Source organism: Vombatus ursinus, unplaced genomic scaffold (genome assembly GCF_900497805.2).
Source record: "Vombatus ursinus unplaced genomic scaffold, bare-nosed wombat genome assembly UNPS02014847.1, whole genome shotgun sequence".
NCBI lineage: Eukaryota > Metazoa > Chordata > Mammalia > Diprotodontia > Vombatidae > Vombatus > Vombatus ursinus.
The window spans coordinates 15,371,354-15,392,158 of record NW_020954625.1 but is presented as its reverse complement, the minus strand read 5'-3'; the positions used below and the strand labels follow the sequence as shown (position 1 = coordinate 15,392,158).

The 20,805-nt window shown below is 48.5% G+C and overlaps 1 protein-coding gene across 3 annotated transcripts in view; it reads right to left on the bottom strand.

Moving 5' to 3' along the window:
• FAM13C (family with sequence similarity 13 member C) overlaps positions 1 to 20,805 on the bottom strand; it is a 104,831-nt gene that overhangs the window by 42,107 nt on the left and 41,919 nt on the right. For all 3 annotated transcript variants that reach the window (XM_027840754.1, XM_027840756.1, XM_027840757.1), the window contains exons 4-5: positions 18,997 to 19,115; positions 5,494 to 5,557 (exon numbers count right to left, since the gene is read on the bottom strand). In XM_027840754.1, the coding sequence (XP_027696555.1) occupies positions 5,494 to 5,557; positions 18,997 to 19,115 (183 nt within the window). The remainder of the gene's footprint in view (positions 1 to 5,493; positions 5,558 to 18,996; positions 19,116 to 20,805) is intronic.

The following is a 20,805-nucleotide window of genomic DNA, read 5'->3' as shown; positions in this document are numbered from 1 at the left end:
GGGGGGGGGGGGGGACAGACAAGCGCTGAATCTGTGCCTCCAAGGCCCTTCTGATCCTGGGTCTGGATCTCGTGTCTCCTGCCATCCCTTCCACAGGTCCACATCCATTGTCTCAGAACAAATAAAAATAACCTTCTCTTTTAGGAACTCCCTCTGATGATTAAACGAAGACTAAGTTTTTTCTGGGCACCTTCTGTCTCTCAAGGCCCCGACATTTTTCTGAAGGCACACTGCCTGTGTTGGCATCATAATGAGGCTAAATGAGCTCGGTCTGCCCAGAATGATGCCCAGGGCATCTCTGCCCTTTCTGATCACTGATTTATTTTAGGATCCACACTGACCCATCCAATTAGGGACTGATGGTCAGGAGGGTCAGTATGGTCAGTATGGCTGATTCTCACCCCGCAGGGGTCAGATCGGTGAATGCTGGCCCCAGGCACATCCTCCCTTTGTTATCTCGGGGGCACTGGGAGCCCTGAGTATCTGAAAGGATCCAGCTTCGTTCCAAAGCCAGGAATCTGGGCTGCTTCTGCTCCCATCCTCCGGCAAAGCAGAACCTGGTCGTGCATCCCCTCCTGTCCTCTCCATCCTAGCCCAAGGCTTCCTCAGTGTCCCCTGGATGCAACATTCGCTCCTCCGCCTGTGGGCTCAATTCCAGGAATTCCATCCCTTCTCACCGAGGACCCTCGGAATCCCAGGCTCAGTCCAGGTTCCACCTTCTGTACGAAGCATTTCCGGATGCTGCTCTACCCACCCCAACTGATTTGTATCCACTTTGTACACATTCTATGTACAAAGACATATTTTAATATATTTACAGTCACCCATCTATGTATATGGCACCCCCCCACTGCACCCCACCCCCAGAGATCAGCTCCTTCAGGGAAGTGACAGCGCTATTTTTGCCTCTCTGTCCCCAAAGGGGAGGAATCAAGTGCTTTGTCCCAGGGGTTACACAACTAGTGTCTGAGGCCAGATTTGAACTCAGAGCCCTCTATCCACTACACCATATGCCTCTGTGACGTGTCTGGGTCTCAGTTTCCTCATGTGTAAAACAGAAAACTGGGCCTAATGAGCTTTCAAGGTCCCTTCGAGTTTGAAGCCTATAATCCTGTGCTCCTCTGGATCAGACACAGAGTCTGGGCAGACAGGGGCCCGACAGTACAATCAAAGAGCTCTGAATTTTGAGTAGGAAGGATCTGAGGTCAAATCCTGTCCCACACTTACGACCTCTGAAAAACCACTGCACCCTTTCCAATCTCGGGTTTCTCATCTGTAAAATGAAAATAACAATACTTTCATCGTGGCATTATCTGGCCCAGGGCACTGAACTTGGAACTCGGGCCTGGATTCAAATTCTGGCTCTGACACTTGTTCCCTGTGGCCTTGGGCAACTGATCCCACCTGTCTAAACCCAGCTCCTCACCTGTCTAATGGTGAAATTGGACTAGGTCTCCTCTAAGGTCCCTTCTGGGTCCAAATCTATGGCCCTCTGACCCTCCCAGGGCTAACAGGAGTCCTCAAGTGCCCCGGGGGACAGGGCAGCTATCACAGCTCCTACTTCTCCTGGATGCAGAGAAAAAAGACTGGGGAAGGGTCCTGACCAAGCTGTGCTGGGGGATTTCCAGGAGGGTCCTACAGGAAAAGTCTGATACACAGAGATACACAGAGTCCAAAATCCAGTCCTGGGAACTGAAGTGAGTCAGAGCCTGCCAAGATCCAGGGGTCCTGCTGCAAGGACGTCCTTCAGGACCGTGGGAGAAAAGGTCATCCAGGGGTGGGCCACCAGAAATGACCAACCATGGCCCCTCTCAAGGAGATGGGGGGACCCAAGACCAGATGGATGCCAAAGGCTCCAGTGAGTGGGGATGGCAAGAATGTGGGGTAAAAACACATTACAGGCCAGGAAGAGAATGGTTAATTACACCGTAAGAGACAGTGAACTCAGAGAAACATGGGAAGGTTTGTATGAACTGATGCAGAGGAAATTAAGTAGAACCAAGAAAACAACAGAGACAATCAATCAACAACCACAATAATGTGAATGAAACAACAAGAAAAAAGGCAACTGAATTCAGATTAGTTGTACTTTGCACAATCTTGCTTCCCGAGAAGAAAGAACAGGACGCACGTCCCTTCTCTCAGTAGACAGAGGGAATGCTGACGTGCTCAGGGTCGTAACCACAGCAAGATATGCTTGACTTCAACTAGATTAGCATGCGGGGAAGGTTCGTTTTGGGGGGGCATACCAAGAAATGACTGGAATACAAAAATGAGGGCACAAATAACAGATCTGATAAAGCAAAGACATAAAGAAAAGGGGAAGAAAAGGAATCAGAGATGCTCAGAGACACAGCAAGGCATAGTGGGATCTACAGATATAGATTCATGTGTGTATATATGCACACATGTATGTACACACTCACGTATGTATTTGCATGTGTGTGTGTGCATTGTGTGTCTATGCATAAACATACATCCATGTAAGTAGGTATATACACAAATATGTGCATTCTGTTTTCTAATTCGGGCAGGGGGAAGTCAGGTCTCCCTATCTTGCCCAGGCAGAAGCGCAGTGACCACTCACCATTCCTGCTTGACCCCACCACTCTCACTGGCATCAGAGGTCTGATGGGCTCCATTTCCAATGTGGGCCAGTTTGTCCCTCCTCAGGCCACTCTTCCAGGGTGTCAGACTAGGTGCAGACACCCAATTGCCTTTAACCTGCGAGAGCTCAGAGCTCCAGAGCTCAACCAAATCCAGCACCAGCCCCCCCAGAAGCAGCTACTCCAGCCTCGTTACACCACGCCCGGCACCCTGCCTTCTTTCTCAAAGAAAGCATTTTAGAAACCTCAAAGCACTTGAGAGAGGAAAATTCTAAAAGTCACACTCAGAAGGAAGAGCAAAACCAGCTTACTCCAGTCAACCAGCTTTGTTTGAAGCCCACAATTTCTGCAAAAAGGCAGGTTAGCTGAAATCTCAGCTTTTAGCCAGCTGGCTGTGGCACTCGGTCCTCGACGCCAGGCTGCTCTGGGCCCTTCTTTCTGGCATCCCAGCCCATGCCTTGCTCCTGATAAATGATCCTCAGACTGGAATGTTCACAGAGCCCAAGTCAGCGGGTTTTGTTTGCTACAGTCCCTAAGGACCTTCCTTTTCCCCGCCTATAATGGGAAAGGCTTATGAAATCACAGCCCAGACACTGGATGGGATCTACAACTCCCCAATTAAACATTGAGAGGAAACAGAATCATGCAAGGCATTCTGGGTCAAGGTCCTCACTAATGGACAGGAGAGTCACGGCACCCCAAGGCCCAACTTGAGTATATTGATTTCTGTCAAGCTAATTAAATAATATATTCCAGAGCAAAATCTGGAACGAGCTAATTAAAATTGTGCCATGCCCCTAGGAGTGAAGAAAAATGGGTCCAGGCATGACCGTATCATACTTTAAAAGTCAACTGGATTTGGGGTTCAAAAGGCTTGGGTTCAAATCCCACGTCTGTAACCTCCCCAGTTGTAGGACCAGGACCAAGTCCCTTCCCTCTCCAAGCATCCTTTCCTCCCCCATAAAATCAGGGACAGGACCAGATGACCTCTAGGAGCCCTTCCTGGTGAAGTGACCGGCTGACGACAATGGATCTGTAAGCCCCGATGGCCGGGATCTCAGAAGACAGAGCACAGGCCGTGACTGCGGTCAGGCCGACCTGGAGAATGTCAGCCCCTTTTTGGGAAACGCAAAGCCAGAGTGGATTTTAAGCACATGAAATGTCACAGACACGGTTATTGTAATGACACAGAGGTGGTGAACTTGGCTTGGGTCCAAGACATGGAGAGCAGGGTCCTGAAACCATCATCTTTGTCTGCTCGATCTTTTAATGGATTAAAAATGTCTTACTGATGCAGGCACACTGTCTTGCCCTCTCTCTCTCTGTCTCTCCCCCCCCCGTCTCTCCCTCTGTCTCTCTCTGTCTCTCCCTCTCTCTCTGTCTCTCCCCCTCTCTCCCTCTGTCTCTCCCTCTCTGTCTCTCCCTCTCTCTCTTTCTCTCATTCTATCTCTCTCATTCTCTCTATCTCATTTTCTCTCTCATTCTCATTCTGTCTCTGTCTCTCTCATTCTCTCTCTCCCTCTCTCTCTCTTTTTCTCTCTCATTCTCTCCATCTCTATTTCTCTCATTTTCTCTCTCCCTCTCTTTCTCTCTCATTCTCTCATTCTCTCTCCCTCTGTCTCTCTCTCTCATTTTCTCTCTGTCTCTCTCTCCCTCTCTCTCTCTCTCCCTTTCTCTCATTCTATCTCTCTCATTCTGTCTATCTCTCATTCTCATCCTCTGTCTCTGTCTCTGTCTCTCTCATTCTCTCTCTCCCTCTCTTTTTCTTTCTCTCATTCTGTCTCTCTCTTTCTCTCATTTTCTCTCTCTCTCATTCTCTCTCCCTCTCTCTTTCTCTCCCTCTCTCTGTCTCTCCCTCTCTGTTTCTCTCATTCTCTGTCTATCTCTCTCATTCTCTCTATCTCATTTTCTCTCTCATTCTCACTCTGTCTGTTTCTCTCATTCTCTCTCCCTCTCTCTTTCTTTCTCTCATTCTGTCTCTCTCTATTTCTCTCATTTTCTCTCTCCCTCTCTTTCTCTCTCATTCTCTGTCTCTCTCTCCCTCTCTCTCATTCTCTCTGTCTCTCTCTCTGCCTCTCTCTCATTTTCTCTCTCCCTCTCTGTCTCTCCCTCTCTGTCTCTCTCTCTCTCTCTGTCTCTCATTCTCCCCCCCCCCCTCCCCCTTTCTCTCCTTCTTTCTCTCCCTCTGCCCTTGCCGCTGGTTCTCACTGATTCCCCCCCCCCCAGAAGCCCCCAACGTAACCAATCCACTGGCCATGTGTCCAGTGTATGATTCATACCACATCCACAATCCACCATCTCTTTCCCGAGCCACAGGATGGACCGTGCCATGTTTTCAATTCACATTTTGGACCCAGGATGTCACTGATGCACAGAACCCCTAGTGAGGAAACACCTCCTACCAGTGAAATTCCAATACTGGTCTACGGCTTGGTAGGAGCCCATCTCTTGAGCTGGCAGGGACCCCAAAAGCCACCTAGTCGAACATTCCCATTTACAGATAAACTGAGGCCTGCAGAGGGAAATGACTTACCCATGGTCACACAACCAGTACTTATCTGAGGCCAGCTCTCTACTCACCAAGCCCTACCATCTCTCTCTGAACTGTACTCTTAATATGGACAGGTGATGAACAGATTTAGAACTGGACAGGACCTTAAAATTATCTCATCCTAATCCCTCATTTTATGCAAGGTATCTGAAACTCAAAGAAGTAATTTACCCAAGATCACAAAGGGAGTGACAGAGTCAGGACTTGAACTCAGGTCCTCTGACACCAAATCTGGGGTACTTTCCAGGACACCACGCTAGAAAGGGGAAGAGCCTTTTCCACACAAGAAAGAGCAGGGAGGTGGGATTTTCATTTCATAGCGTTGCCAGCACCTACCTCGTTTAAGTCCTGCAAAGGTTCTGATGCTTCCTTTGGCCAAACAGCCACCCTCTGATCTGACCTGAAAAATAGAAGGAAATGCGTCTCACTTCATGCCTCCTTTGGTTATAACACACACGCCAGGAGGACTGGCTTCCCCTGCCCTGGGGCCTGGTGTTCCACATCAGGCTGGACAGCAGAGTTTAAATGCGTGGGCAGTTGTGAGATGTTTGGCTGGACAGCCTTTTAGAATCTCTCCAATGAGTGATAAACTCTGATTTCACACGCCAGAACCTTCTCCCGTCTCCATAGCTTTCCCTGACTCTCAATGGTCAGCTGGTGATGAATGAGATCTCTGAGCAACCCATCTTGGTTCTGTTGGTCACAACCAGAATCACTGGACCTGCCGTCCTCTGTCCCACAGAATCATTACGATCACCGGCCAGGATAAACACCTGACATGTGACAATCAAATCAATCCACTGTCAAAAAAAAAAAATGTACCAACTTACGGTACATCCCACCCGCCATCTTCAGATGATGATGCTAGCACCCATTTCCATGACACTAGATGTCGGTTTTACCGAGCACTCTCTTCAAAACAACCCAGTGAGGCATCACAGCTGGAAAAGACCTCAGAGGCCAACCTGTCCAACGCCTTCCTGCAGAAAAGTCCCGCTACAACGCACCCCAAAGTGGTCACCCAACTTTTATTGGAAGGCAGAGAAGCAGCCCACTATAGCCCAAGGCAGCCCATTCCCCTTTTTCACGCAAGCTTCTACCCCATCAAATTTCAATTTGTCCTTTGCAATTTTCACCCATTATTGTTAACTCTGCCCTCAGGGGCCAAAGTCCCCCTCCTCTCAAAGCCTTTCAACTATGGGAAGACACTGACCGCGTCCCCCATGACCATGTCTTCTCTGAATCAACTGATTAACCATCAACCACTTCCTTCAACTGACGCAGATAGAGGATGGACTCACAGCCCTTCCCCATGCTGGCCGCCTCCTCTGCACGACCCCCAGCTTCCCAACGCCATTCCTAAAATCTAGTGCCCAGCACTGACCTCGGACCTGCCCCCGTGGTCTGACCCAAGTACTGCAGGATCGTCCTCTCCCCAGTTATTCCTGCATGCTGCTGCGCCCCTCCCCAGAAAACAGAAGCCTACAGTGGTTCCTTGAGCTGATTCATATTGAGTTCCCAGCTCCCTAAAACTCACAGACCTTTTTATCCATTAAAATGCGTTTAACCCTCACCCTGGAAGGGCCTACCTCCTGTGCATACTGCTCACGCCGGATGTTCTACCACAAGGACCACCCCCCCCCCCACTCCTCCTGGAGCACCACTGGGAAGGGCCCGGGCCAGCCAGCCTCTGGCCTCCTCCAGACCTTGTTCCTCACTTTCCGGCCCCTCCCTGCCCTCCCCCTCCCCACTTCATCCAGCTTTGATGTGTCGTCTTCCCCCACTAGAATGTAAGTTCCTTGAGGACAGGGGCAGTCTTGCTTGCTTCTGACTCCCCGGCATTTAGTACAGTGCCTGGCATCTAACAAGTGCTTAATTAATGTTTAGATAATCACTTCCTTCCTTATTTTACACATTATATTACATATAAATCTGTATGTACGTCATACAAATGTGTTTTCTACATATTCCTATCACATTTCTCCCTATCAGAATCAGCCCAGTGCTCTTGTCCAGTGATCTGAGTATTATTTCCCCATTTTATAAATGAGGAAACTAGAGCCTGAAGGGTCAAAGAGACTTGCCCAGGGTCACCCAGCTAGGAAATGGCAGAGCCAAGATTCTTTACATCATTTGTGACTCCCCCAAAAAAAAAATAAAATAACTTGTAAAATCATTTTTCGTGTGCTACATAAAAAATTAAAGTCAAAGGGCAAAAGGCATTTAAAAAACACTTGCTTTCCCAGATGTGATCATCTAAATAGAGTAAATCATTTTCTTCGGTTCAGAGGCAATGACAAAGGCTGATGGCTTGGGCAGGTGGCCATCGAAGCCCGATCTAGATTTCCAGCGGTGCCTCACCAACTTCCCTGATCCATTCCTGGTTTGAGCGAGCACCATCCACAGGAGGAGAGTCGGTAACCATGGAAACCGTTTACTTCTCCAGAGGGTAACTACCGCTGGGTAACAGACAGGTCCACACAGGTCGATCAGGACCCCCTGCTGGACTGGGCTGCCCGGCCCAGATAGAACAGACCATCCCCCTCCTGGACGCTTGTGGCTGCCTGCCATTTTCAGCGACTTCCTCCCCCAAACTCAGATTTTACTGCCAGGATGGGCCCACTGACCGCCTTCCCGGCTCCACCCCATTGCCAATCATGCCTTCAACCCAGGGATTTAGAGTCCTTAAGGCATTTTTAAGAACGGTCCTTCCCCTGTGGAGCCTCAAGATGGTGGTCCATCTTGGGGAAGACTATTCAATTCTACCTGGTCACATCCCCCTCCCCAAGAAAAGTATTAAATTGATCCAAATGCCTGCCCTAGCAGAACTCAAAGAAGCAGGGCATAGTAATGTTATACGCAGCCCCCAAATATGAAGAACATCGGGAGGGAGGGTTTGGTCTGGAGGACGTGAGAGCTGCCTCCAGACATCTGAAGGGTTGCCACGTATGTGCCCTGTCCTCAGCAGCCAAGACCCCACAGTGGATATAAGGGCAATTTTAAGCTGGACGTCAGGACCATCGTGCACATGCGACAGGGGCTGCCGTGGGAGGGAGCCCCCTTTGGAGGTCGCCTCCAGGCACACACTGGATGAACGCTGGATGAACCCTGGTTGGGCGTTCCAGAGAAGACTCCACGTGGATGCAGACCGGACAGCTGGACGGTTGCTGAGCTCCTTGCCCATCTAAAATGCTGGGGCCTGGGCCAGGGCACCGAAGCTACTGCTCTGGGGCTTGCCCGCCTCTCCTCCATAGGAGAAGCTGAACAGTCTTCCCATAACCTTTCCCTGCTCTTCTGCTTCTCGTCATGTGTTGCCACCTCCCCTCCCCCCATAGGAATGTAAGACTCCCGAGGGCAGGCAACTGTCTTTTTGTTGGTATTTGTATTCCCAACACAATACAACACTGGGTACACAGTAAGTGCTTCATAAATGTTCTATCCAAGACAATGAAATAACAGAAAAACGTCAAGGCTCAGATATGGGTTACAAAAAATAACCTCGTACTGTTTCTCACACGATCTTCATAAGAGACATGTGAGGTCAAGACCCAAAACATACGAATGGATCAGTGATCTCATCTGAGTGGACGTTTCCTCCAACACCACGGAGGTCAGCTCCTCTATGCATGCCCACCCATGGCACCTCCCATGAGCTGGCAGAGGGTGTCCACGTAGTGTGCTGGAGGCCATCCTCACCATCCTCACCTTCCCCATCACCACTGGAGACCATGGGTTGGCCGGCATCCATCCCTGACTCTCCCCTCATCACAGGCCCATCTTCTTTTGTTGATTCCACTTTACTTTGTCTCCTCTGGTTCTTAGACCTTTTATCTCTTCTACTGTCTTTGAATATATTTGGAGTGTGTCTATTCGTATCATGTATACATTTATGTATTTTATATGTACATATGCTATATATGTTGTAACTGCCATTTCATTTTTATCAGTGCCTTAAAAAATGTTTGTTGATTAACTGATCGGCTAATCCCCATATTATAGGTGAGGAAACCGAGGCTCAGTGACATTCGCTGACTTGACTCCTAAGTGCCACCTTCCCATCTGCATGACCTTAGAGCATAGGTTCTTAACCCTTTCTGTGCCATGGACCTCTCTGGCAATCAGGCGAGGCCAACAGCCCCCTTCTCAGACTGTTTTTAAAGAAATAAAATAAAGCGTACAGGATTACAAAGGAAAGTCAAAGTTACTGGAAATAAAGACATCCTCTTTTCCAGCCCAAGTTTACGGACCTCCAAGATCTATCCACAGACCCTCTTGGAGATCCGTCGAGCCCAGGCTAAGAACCCAGTCTTTAGTCTGGGAACGGGCACTCGGTAACTACTGACTGACACAATCCATAACGTGCTCTCGGCCCTCCTGGGGAACTCGACTTAGAAGGGATCAGGGCCACCATTTCCCTGTGCAGCAGAAAAGAGAACGGCATCCTGTCCTGGGCTCCGCTCAGAAAGGGGTGTCAGCCCAACTTCTGAGCAGCTGCCAACCGTTGGTGAATCATCTTCAGTTTACACCAATCAATAAATCAGCAGTGATTTAACAAGCCCCCACGGCCACTGTGGAGAGCCCGAGAGCCAGGGCTCCAATGCCTGCTGGGCTCACATCTCTGGCTCTCAGTTTCCCCAATGCTTCTCATAGAAGGTGAGCTCCCTAAGTTCAAAGACTGGCTCATGTTTGTCTCTGTATTCCCAGGCCTGCCACAGCGCCTGGTATGCAGTAGGCACTTACTAAATGCTTGATGACTGAGTGAGCCATCTATACAGCGAAAAGCTTGGATTAAATGAACTTTAATGTCCCCCATGGCTTCTAAGACATAGGCTGTTTTGTTAAGGAGGGTCTCGGTCTCCTTTGCTGGCCCCCCAGGCATGGGTGTCTCCAAAGCTGCAGTCATAGGCAGGCCCTTTGACACACTCTCTCTCAGTAATCTCATCAGCTCCCCAGGGTTTAATGATCATTTCTATGCCCATGACTCACCCATCCAGAGCCTCAGTCCCACATCCACCACAGCCTATTAGACATTTCAAATGTCCCGGCCTCGAGGCATCTCACACAGATGATGTTCTAAGCTGAACTCATTATCTTTTCCCCCAAAACCCTCTCCATCTTCCCCTTTTCTTTCAAATCCTCTGAGGTTTATAACTTTGACGGGATCCTCATTTCTACCGGCACAAAATCTCTTGCATCCGACCCCTTCTCCCCACTTCCACAGCTACTCCCGGTGGGCAGGCGTCATCCCTTCGCCCAGAAATAGCCGCACCAGCCTCCTTTCTCGTTCTCCTACTCCAGTGCTTCCTGACTACACACTACTGCCCAAAGGACTTTCCTTAAGCACAGACTGACCCACGTCACTCCCCTACTCGACCAATACCAATGTTGCCTCTAGGGTAAGATATTGAGCCTGATGAGCCCTAAACCTCCCTCTCCAGCCTCCCCTGCAGCCTCTGTGATCCGGCGTGGCCCCCTCTCTGCTCTTCCCAGGCTCCCCCAGCCCTCGTCCCCAGGTCTCACCTGCACACCTGTGCCTCACAGAGCCCCTCCCTCCCTCGCCCCATCTCCCAGTCACTGGCCTCTTCTCTCTCACACTCTCTTGTAATTAACTATTTTCTATCTCTGGTCTTTATACCTGTGGCGTATGTACGTATGTGTCGTCTTCCCCTCTGGCATGAAGGCGCCTTGCAATTAGGGACACATTCTTTGTGTTCCTGTCCCAACCCCTGGCAGAGTGCCTGGAACGGAGCAGGCACAAATTTAATTGACTGTTCATTGCCTGATGGATCGATTAGGGCATGAAAGGTCCCTGTGAAAATGTAAATGTGTGATGTAAAAGAAATGATACTGTTTAGTGAGTCGCCAGCTTATCGTCAGTTTATCTCATTAACCCGGGCCGCTCACAGGGCCGTGGGGGGACATTGCAGACGCAATTCTGACGGGAAGGAGAAAGCTGAGGCGTAAGAAGATGCTGGGGAGAACAAGCAGAGGCAGGGGGTGAAATCACTGCAGGCACTGGGGTGGGGGTGGAGAGGGGCTGGAGGAATTCTGGGATATCTGATGGAGAGAAAATTACAAGAAACAGGAAAGGAGGGTCCATGAAGAGGCTGAGTGCAGGGACCCTGAAAACGGTGTGACTCCCGTCCTAGGGACCCCTCCCTAGGAAACAGACAAGCCCAGCATCCCAGCATCCGAGGGTTCCAGAGGACCAGAAAGATCATTTATTTAATCCAGTCCAGTTGGAGGTACAAAAGGCAGAGCTGGCTTGGAGCCAGAAAGACCTGAGTTCAAATCCAGTCTCAGATACTAACGTGTGACCTTGGGCAAGTCACTCAACCTCTGCTTGCTTCAGTTTTCTCAGATGTAAAATGGAGATAATAATAGTGCGAGCCTTGCAGGATTTTGTGAAGAGCAAAGGAGATAATATTTGTAAAATGCCCTTAGCACAGTGCCTGGCACATAGTAGGTACTACATAAACACTTATTCTTTCGTCCCTCCCCGCCCACAAATCCGCTTTACAATACTCCCAACACAATGTCCAATCAGCCTTTGCTGAAGACCTCCGATGAGGGGGGACTCACCACTTCTCAATGGGAGGAGGAAGGGGGAAGAGGCAAGGAATTAAGTATTTACATAGCACCTACTATGTGCAGACATTAATTGCTAAGTGCTTTACGAATATTACCTCAATAATCACCTCACTGCAATCCTGGGAGGCAGTTGCTGTTACTGTCCCCGTTTTACAGATGAAGAAACTGAGCAGACAGCAGTTAAGTGACTTGCCCAGGGCCACACAGCTAGTACATGACTGAAGCTAGATTTGAACTCCGATCTTCCTGATTCCGAGCCCAGTGGTCCACCCACTGCACCACCTGGACTACCAAAGGAACCCATTAATCTTGTGACCAGTTCTCACTGCTGGGAAGAGCCTTTCCACCCTTTTGCTTTACTGCTCACCATGGGACACAGCATCGCTCCCCCCAAGAAGACGGCCTCGTTCTGCCAGCCAGGACCGAGGACTGTTCTCTGCACTCACTCTGAGTCAGCAGCTCCAAGGTGCTGACACGCCAAATCTGTGCCAAGATTCCCCAGAGTGGGAGGCAGTGTGGGCCGACGGAAAGAACCCCGGCTTCGGAAACAGAGCATCAGTCTGGTGGATTTGGACCTGAACAGACCACTAGAGGTCACGTAGAACAACTCCCTTTCTTCAGAGACAAAGAAACTGAGGTTCAGAAAGGAGAACATTCCTGCCCTCATCCAGCCAGTCCAAGAGATCCCTTTCCTGTTCCTCCTACGAGATATTCCTATCTCCCACCTCCACACCTTTGCACAGGCTGTTTCTCCCGCCAAGGAATGCTCCACCTCTTCCACATCACTTACAAGAATCTCTAACTTCCTTCCAAGCCCACTGCAAGGACCGTCCCCAACATGATTCCCCTGCTTCCTAGTTCCTTCTCCCTCACAATTACTTTGTACAGATATTTTTATTTTTTTATATGTATCTATTTCAATCCACTCGTTAGACTGGAAGCTCTCTGAAGGCATGAAGGCAGCAACCATTTCAATACTGACTTAGTAATCACAGTGTCTACTGATTAAGGAAACATTTATCAAGCACCCACCATGTTGACAATGCAAAAAGAGGCAAAAGACAATCCTTGCCCTCAAGAAGCTTACACTCTAATGGAAACATGCAAGCAAATATACACAAAGCAAGCTCTATGCAGGAAATAATTAACAGAGGGAAGTCACTGGGATTGGGTAAGGTTGGGGAAGGCTTCCTGAAGAAGGTGGGATTTTAGTTGATATTGAAAGGAAGCCAGGGAGGTCAGTGGTCAGAGGAGGTCAGTGCTCCAGGCATGGGGGATGGTCGTGCTCATGGGGCAGCCAGGAGGCCAGTGTCGCTGCATAGAAGAGTGAGGGAGTGAGGTGTAAGAAGCCTGGAAAGGCAGGAGGGGACTGGGTTATGAAAGGCTTTCAACGCCAAACAGAGCATTTGTTATTAGCTCCTGGAGGCCACAGGGAGTCGCTGGAGTTTACTGGGTAGGTGGGTGACATGGTCAGATCTGTGCTTTGGGAAAATCACTTTGGCAGCTGAAAGGAGAATGGGTTGGAGTGAGATGAGACCTAAGACAGGCAGACCCATCAGCAGCTGACACAACAGTCCAAGCGTAAGTAGATGAGGTTCTGTACCACAGTGAGGGCAGTGTCAGAGGAGAGAAGGGGGCATATTCAGGAGATGCTTCAAAGGTGAAATCAACAGGCCTCAGCACCATATTGGATAAGGGGGGTGAGAGATAGTGAGGAATCCCAGATGGCTCCCGGGTTGGGATCCTGGAGAACTAGGAGGATGGTGTTGGCCTCTACAGTAACAAGGAAGGTGGGAGGTGGGAAATAGCATGAGTTCAGCTCAGGTCTTACTGAGTTTAAGATATCTTAAACAACCAGCTTAACTGGACATCCAGTTCCGTATGCCTAGCAGGCTTTTAGAGATGCAAGACCGGAGGTCAGCAGAAATACTGGGGCAAGATTTGAGAATTATTAGCATAGAGATGGTAATTAAGTCCATGGCAGCTAATGAGATCGCCAAGTGAAGGAGTCTAGAGGGAGAAGAGAGGAGGGATGAGGACAGGACCCTGAGGGACCCCTATGGTTAGAATGTGATCTGGAGCAAAGGAGACAGAGGAGGGAGAAGAACCAGGAGAGAAGGCGACCCGACAGTCTGGAGAGAAGGGAGTATCAGGGAGGAGAGAGTGACCAACAGTACCCAACAAGGCTGCCGAGGGTCAAGAAGGAGATCTGAGAGAAGGCCATCGGACCTAGCCGACTCAAAGGTCACTGCCAGGCACATAGGAGGCCCTTAAATGTTTGTTTGTTTATTTAAATTGAAATGGATTGATGTGAAATAAGCTGAAAAGGGATGCGCCCAGGATTAAATCTCAGCTCTAATGCTTATTAGTGTTTGACTCCTGGCAAACCATGGGCCAAACCTCTCCTGGCCTCAGTAGAATGCTAAGTTGGAGCCACACGGAGCCTAAAGGCCTTTCTGGCTCCAAAGCTATGCCATCTTTGGCTACATAATCACAAGACAAAGGCGTAACTGGGGTTGGTGAATTCCCAGGGACTGCTTAGCCTCAGACTTGCTTTGTCCAGCTTCTCACACCTGTTTCATCCTGAGTTGTGTTTGTTTTTAATTCCATGAGAAGGTTCCTTGATATCATTGGAAGGGACCTGACAGCTGGAGCCTGGCTGGAGTCCGGCCCTGCAGCCTCGAGGCTACCCCACCTATCCTCCCCACCTCACGCTCAGTTCCACTGTCCAATGACAACCCCATCCCAAGCCATGACCTCAGGGAAACATCTGGCTTTGGGATCCCAATTAGGGGCCCAAGGCCTATTCCGACAAAGCTCTAGCCAGGAAACTTGGATGACATGGAAGGAGAGGAGCCCTCCAGACCAGCCCTGGTGGGAGGGGTCCCACAAAGTATCAGTCAGGAGAAAGGGGACAGCCATCTGGAACATGCAGGAAGGAGAAAACTTCCGAGAGTGCAGTCAGAGGCTCCCAAAGGACTCACAGAGGCGGCAAATTTCATGCAGGGTGGGAGTGCCCTACGAACCCCTCCCTCAGTGTTTACTCTTTTTTTTTTTTTTAATTTTTTGGCAACTGGGGTTAAGTGACTTGCCCAGGGTCACACAGCTAGTAAGTGTCAAGTGTTTGGTCAGAGGCCGGATTTGAACTCAGGTCCTCCTGACTTCAGGGCCGGTGCTCTATCCACTGTGCCACCTAGCTGCCCCTGTGTTTCCTCTTTAGGACCATGAACACAATTGCCTGTCAGGCCAGTGTCTGTAATCCCAAGTAGGAGCTAAAATGGAAACTGGAAATCTCACCCACTTCTGATTCTCCCAAAGAGGGCCCTTCCTTTGACCGGTTTCTGGCTTACCCTCTTACCTGCTTCCATTGAAGCCACCTTTTTCCCCCATGGGTCAGAAGACAATTGGACAGAAAGTGATTTAAATTTTAATCCAGACCATGCTTAATTAGGGAACCCAATTAAATTCAACAAATCACAAGCACTCATCCAATTCAATCAGATCTAACAAGCATGTGTTAAGTGATTACTATTCATTCAGTTAGCATTTATTAAGCAAGCTTGAAATATGAGCTAGAAATAGTACTAATGGTGGGAAGAAACATGGCGTCATAATAACTAGAAATCTGGCCTCAGGGGCAGGAAGGCCTGACACATACTGATGGTATTACCCTGGGCAAGTCACTTAATCTCTGTTTGCCTCTGCTTCCTCATCTCTAAAATGGGGATAATAACAGTCCCTACCTCCCAGAGTTATTATGAAGATCAAATAAGATAATATTTTTACAGCACTTAGCACAATGCCTGGCACACAGGAGGTGATTAATAAATGCTTATCCCCTTTCCCTCCTCCTCCTCCTCCATCTCTACATTGAAGCTATAAACTCTAAATCACATGAATGAAGATCTATCATTTGGGGACCTTTTGCCATCCGGAATGATCATGCTCACAGCACGGGCCATAGAATTAGGAGGAGCTGGAAGCCAAGCACAGGAGACTGGGAACCACCAGACTGAAAGGATCTTCTTCTCTGGTCTCCTGCAGGACCTGACATTGAGAGCACGGTTGCCTGATTCCTCTCAGTGCCCAGGGAGGGCTGACACATTAGCAAGAATGAGTGCATCTACTTCTAGGGCTGTATCCCAAAGAGATCACACAAATGGGAAAAGGACCCACATGCACAAAAATATTGATAGCAGCTCTTTTGGTGGTGGCCAAGAATTGGAAATTGAGAGGCTGCCCATCAATTGGGGAATGGCTGAACAAGTTGTGGTATGTGAATGTAATGGAATACTACTGTGCTACAAGAAATGATGAGCAGGCAGACTTCAGAAAAACCTGGAAAGACTTGTATGGTCTGATGCTGAGTGAAGTGAGCAGAACGTTGTACACGGTAACAGCCAGGTTGTACAATGACTGACTTTGATAGACTTAGCCCTTCTCAGAAATACAAGGATCCAAGACATCTCCAAAGGCCTCATGATAGTAAATGCCATCCACATCCAAAGAAAGAACTATGGAGTTTGAATGCAGATCGAAGCATACTATTTGCTGTTTTTTTCCTTCTGTTGTGTTTTGTTTCCTCTCTCTGGTGGTTCCTTCTATTGGTTCTAATTCTTACTTACAACATCACTAATGTGAAAATGTTTAATAGCAATGTATATGTATAGCCTATATTAGATTGTGCGCTGTCTTGGGGAGGGTGGTGGGGAAGAAGGGGGATAAAAATTTTAAAGTCAAAAGCCTATGGAAGTGATTGTTGATAAATCAAAATAAATTAATTTAAAAAAATTTTTAAATAAATAAATAAAAATTAAAAAAAAAAAAAAGAAAGAGTACATCTGGCTGACTCATCACCACCATGGTTAGGCAGAAGCACGGGGTCTGGCGAGCATGGCACCCAGGATTGCTGAGCTTAGACGGGGCTTGGACACCCTGGAGTTTGGCCATCTGGACAAGGTCACTGCAGAGGCTGGCCTCTGGGCTCGCTGGAAGCAGCACCGTATGACCAAGAGTCTGAGGAAAACAGAAGGCTCTGTTCTCTTTCTCTCCTCCACTCTCTGGCACCCGCCCCCCTTTCCGGTCTTCCCTTACACCACCCTTCTTCAGAAACACTTGGGGTGCCAAGGTTACCATTCTTACCTCCTGCTGCCTCTCCCACCTAGAATTGTGGTTGGTCAGTCATTTCAGTTGTGTCTGACTCTTTGAGACCCCACCTGAGGTTTTCTTGGCAAAGATACTGGAGTGAAACCATTCCTTCTCCAGCTACCTGGAGGCCGCCCCTCCATTCTTCAAACGCCTGAAACCCGCTGAAATCCTTCTCTTCTTTCAGCTCAGCCCAGGGGTCACTCCTTCTGTACTGCCATCCGTGACCCCCCAGATTATGCTGGTGTCTCCCTGAATATTTCCCAGGGAGCTATGCCTTCCCCCTTGCCTCAGTCACACCTCACTTTACATCATATTTGTTTGTGTCATCCCCACAACTGACTACAAGCTTTCTAAGGAGAGCAACAATGCTTTGTTTTGTTCTTTTTTTAAGTCTCCCAGGCCCTCATATGCAGTGGGAACTTGTGGGAGAGACAGTTTAGCCAAGTGGAGTCAGAAATCCCTAGATTCCCATCTCACTTTCAATACTTACTAACCTCGTGACCTTAGGAAAATCTCCTAATCTGTCTCAGACTCAATTCGCACAGCTGGGGAATGGTGGCTCCATTGTGCAGCTTTAGGATATCTTAAAGAGCACAGCTCTGCAGCACACCCAGCAGTGAGACATTCCCCCACACCACCATTCAGTCTGGGTTGTTTCAGACATGGTCAAAGGGAAAGAGGGAGACAGAGAGAGAGAGAGAGAGAGAAAGAGAAGAGGAGAGGAGAGGAGAGGGAAGGAGAAAAGGAGGGAGAGAGTGGGAAAGAAAAGGGAAGGAGGGAGAGGGGAAGAGAAGAGGAGAGGAGAAAAATAGAGAAGAGAGAGGGAGGAAGAGGAGAAAAGAGGGAAGGAGAGAGAGAGAAGGGGGAAGAGAATGAGAGAGGGAAAGAGAGAATATGCCCAGGTACTGAATTTTTCTGTTTCTTTCTAGGGACAGAAGGCACCCAGACAGATGGCTTGCTCCCATCAGAGGATGTGATGGCCACAGGACACACCGCCCAGCCCAACCCTGCCCCCAGCCCCAACACACACAGCTCAGGCCCTGGCTCTGGCCCTGGCCTCTCCCCACATGTCTCTACAGCAGCTCAGGGTGGACCTGAGGCCAGGTCAAAGGCAACAGAATCTCAGAGTTGAAAGTGACCTCATCACCCATGAAGCCCAGCTCCTCTCTGAACCAGAATCTCTTCTATACTATCGCTGACAGTGGTCATGGGAACTCTGCTCGAAGCCTTCCAGTGAGGGAGAACTTACTACCAAGTTCTCCAAGGCAGCTCACTGCACTCTGGCATGGCTCTGATAATACTAGGAACTTCTTCCTCACATTAGATTAAAATACACTCTTTCCCCAGTTCCATTCATTGTCCCTGACTCATCCCTTGAGCCCAAGCAGAATAAGCGTAATCCCTCTTCCACATGACAGTCCTTCAAATACCTGAGGACAGACATTATGTCCCCTATTACGATGAAATAATGCTGTCCACTGGACACAGATTAAGACTGATGACTCACGACCTCAGCCAGAGTTCTGCCATCCATGGTACAATTTAGCCAGGCACACTGGCAGTCAAGCAGGTCTGGTGAGCAGGGGCCCATTTTTACTTGTGGTGGAATCAAAGAAACACAGGGTCATAGGAAGAGAGACTTAGAGCAAGAAGGCAGCTTAGAGACCATCTAGTCCAACCCCCTCTTTCTGCAGACATCAGAAACCCGAGGTTAAGAGCTTTGCCCAAGAATCCCATCATTAATAGGCAGACCACAGAGCTGAGAGATTCTGCCAGGCTGTGGAAAAGACGATTTCTCTCTCTAGACCTTCTAGTCAGTTTCATATTTGCCAGTTTCACACTCGCCAGTTTTACACTCATGAGTTTCACACTCATAGGTTTCACTCATCAGTCTCACACTCGCCAGTTTCACACTCTTTGGTTTCACTCATTAGTCTCACACTCCTTGGTTTCACACTCGCCAGTCTCACACTCGCTGGTTTCACACTTGTCAATTTCATACTTGCCAGTTTCAAATACAGGCTTCCTGTATAGAACATGTATAGTTTACATTTCTGAGACAGAAGGAAACCACCAGTGGGGGCCTCACAAAGAGCTTACCGTGGCTGATGCCGCACCACATCTTGGCAGTGGAAGGTGACGCTCTGAGGACTCTCACTGGCTGGGGCTCCTGCTCTTCCCTGCCATTCAGATGGATTAGGAGAGACATTCTCTGGCTCCTATGAAAAGCAACAGAAAGAGAGAGTAGGCATGGTCAATGGCAATCGGTGGGAACAGAGAGAGCCCTCAGCTTGCAGGAACATGGCGGGGCAGGTGAGGATTACAAAGGATTCTAGATTCAGAGTCAGACAGTAACATCAAGGTCATCTAGTCCAACCTGCTCATTGTAGAGCTGAGGAAAATGAGGTCCAAAGAGGTGACAGAGGCCAGAGGCACATAGGGAGTTGAGTGATGATGCCAACATTTGAAACTAGGTCCTCTGACTTCAAACCCAATGCTCTTTCTATTACCTTTCAGCATCTCTTGTAGACATTTCTACACTCATATTTGAATAGAGGAAGAGCACGGTTCCCTTGACTAGAAAAACTTTTAAAAGATTTTTGTTTCCCTTAATAGCACAGTGTGACAAATGTTGGCCTGGGAACCTCAAACAGCCATTGTCCCCAACCTCCAAATTACTATTTAATCTCAAGCCTGAGTCAGTCCACAAAAAAAAGCTGATAGGGCAAATGCACGTGCACACACACTCACACACACACACACACACACACACACACGCTATTACTAATGACAACTGATATTCATAGAGCATTTTAAGACAATCCCTTAGGGGAGACACTGAAAGTATTATAACATTCATTTTTACAAATGAGAATACTGAGCCTCAAAGAGAGGCAGTCAGGTGGTGCAATGGATAGAATGCTAGGCTGAGAGTCACGAAGACCTGACTTCAAATCTAGCCTCAGAAACTTCCTAGCTGTGTGACCTTGGGCAAGTCACTTAACCTCTGTGCCATTGGAGAAGGAAATAGAAAACCACTCCAGTACCTTCACCAAGGGAATCCTAAGGTCACTAAGGTCACTAAGAATTGGACACAAATGAAACAACTAAACAAAAACAGCCTTGAAGAGGTGAAGGGGCTTCCCCAGGATCACACAGCTGCACAACTGGTAAGTGTTTAGAAGCAGAATTTGAACTCAGATCTCTCCTGATTCCAGGTCCAGTATTCTATCCATACTCCACACTACCTCTACTCCTGTGTGTGAACTCAAGGAATCAATGTCAGAGATAGCCCTGTGTCTTAAGACGGTGCAGCTTACGCTGATAGGCAGACACACAGCATGTTCTCCCTCTCTCTCTCTGTCTTTCACAAATACACAAACACACACACACACACACTTTCTCAAATGAGATAACATGCATACTGTGTGCTGCTTTGCAAATTTTATATAAATACTAGCCATTATTATTACACTCTACTTGTACTACATATGTATTATTACACAAGGAGGCTTATGTCACCCTTCAAAGGACAGTGCTGTGCCTTAAAACAGCTGAGCTCACACTCACATACACACACACACTTGCACCTCCACACACACTCAGGTTCTTATACACACAGTATTACAGTGAGCAGCCAGACATCCAGTAACATCCCCAGACTGGCCATTTACACACACACACACACACACACACACACACACACTCACTCACATCTCCACACACACTCAGGCTCTCATACACACAGAATTACAGCGAGCAGCCAGACATCCAGTAACATCCCCAGACTGGCCATTTACACACACACACACACACACACTCACACTCACACTCACTCACATCTCCACACACACTCAGGCTGTCATACACACAGAATTACAGCAAGCAGCCAGACATCCAGTAACATCC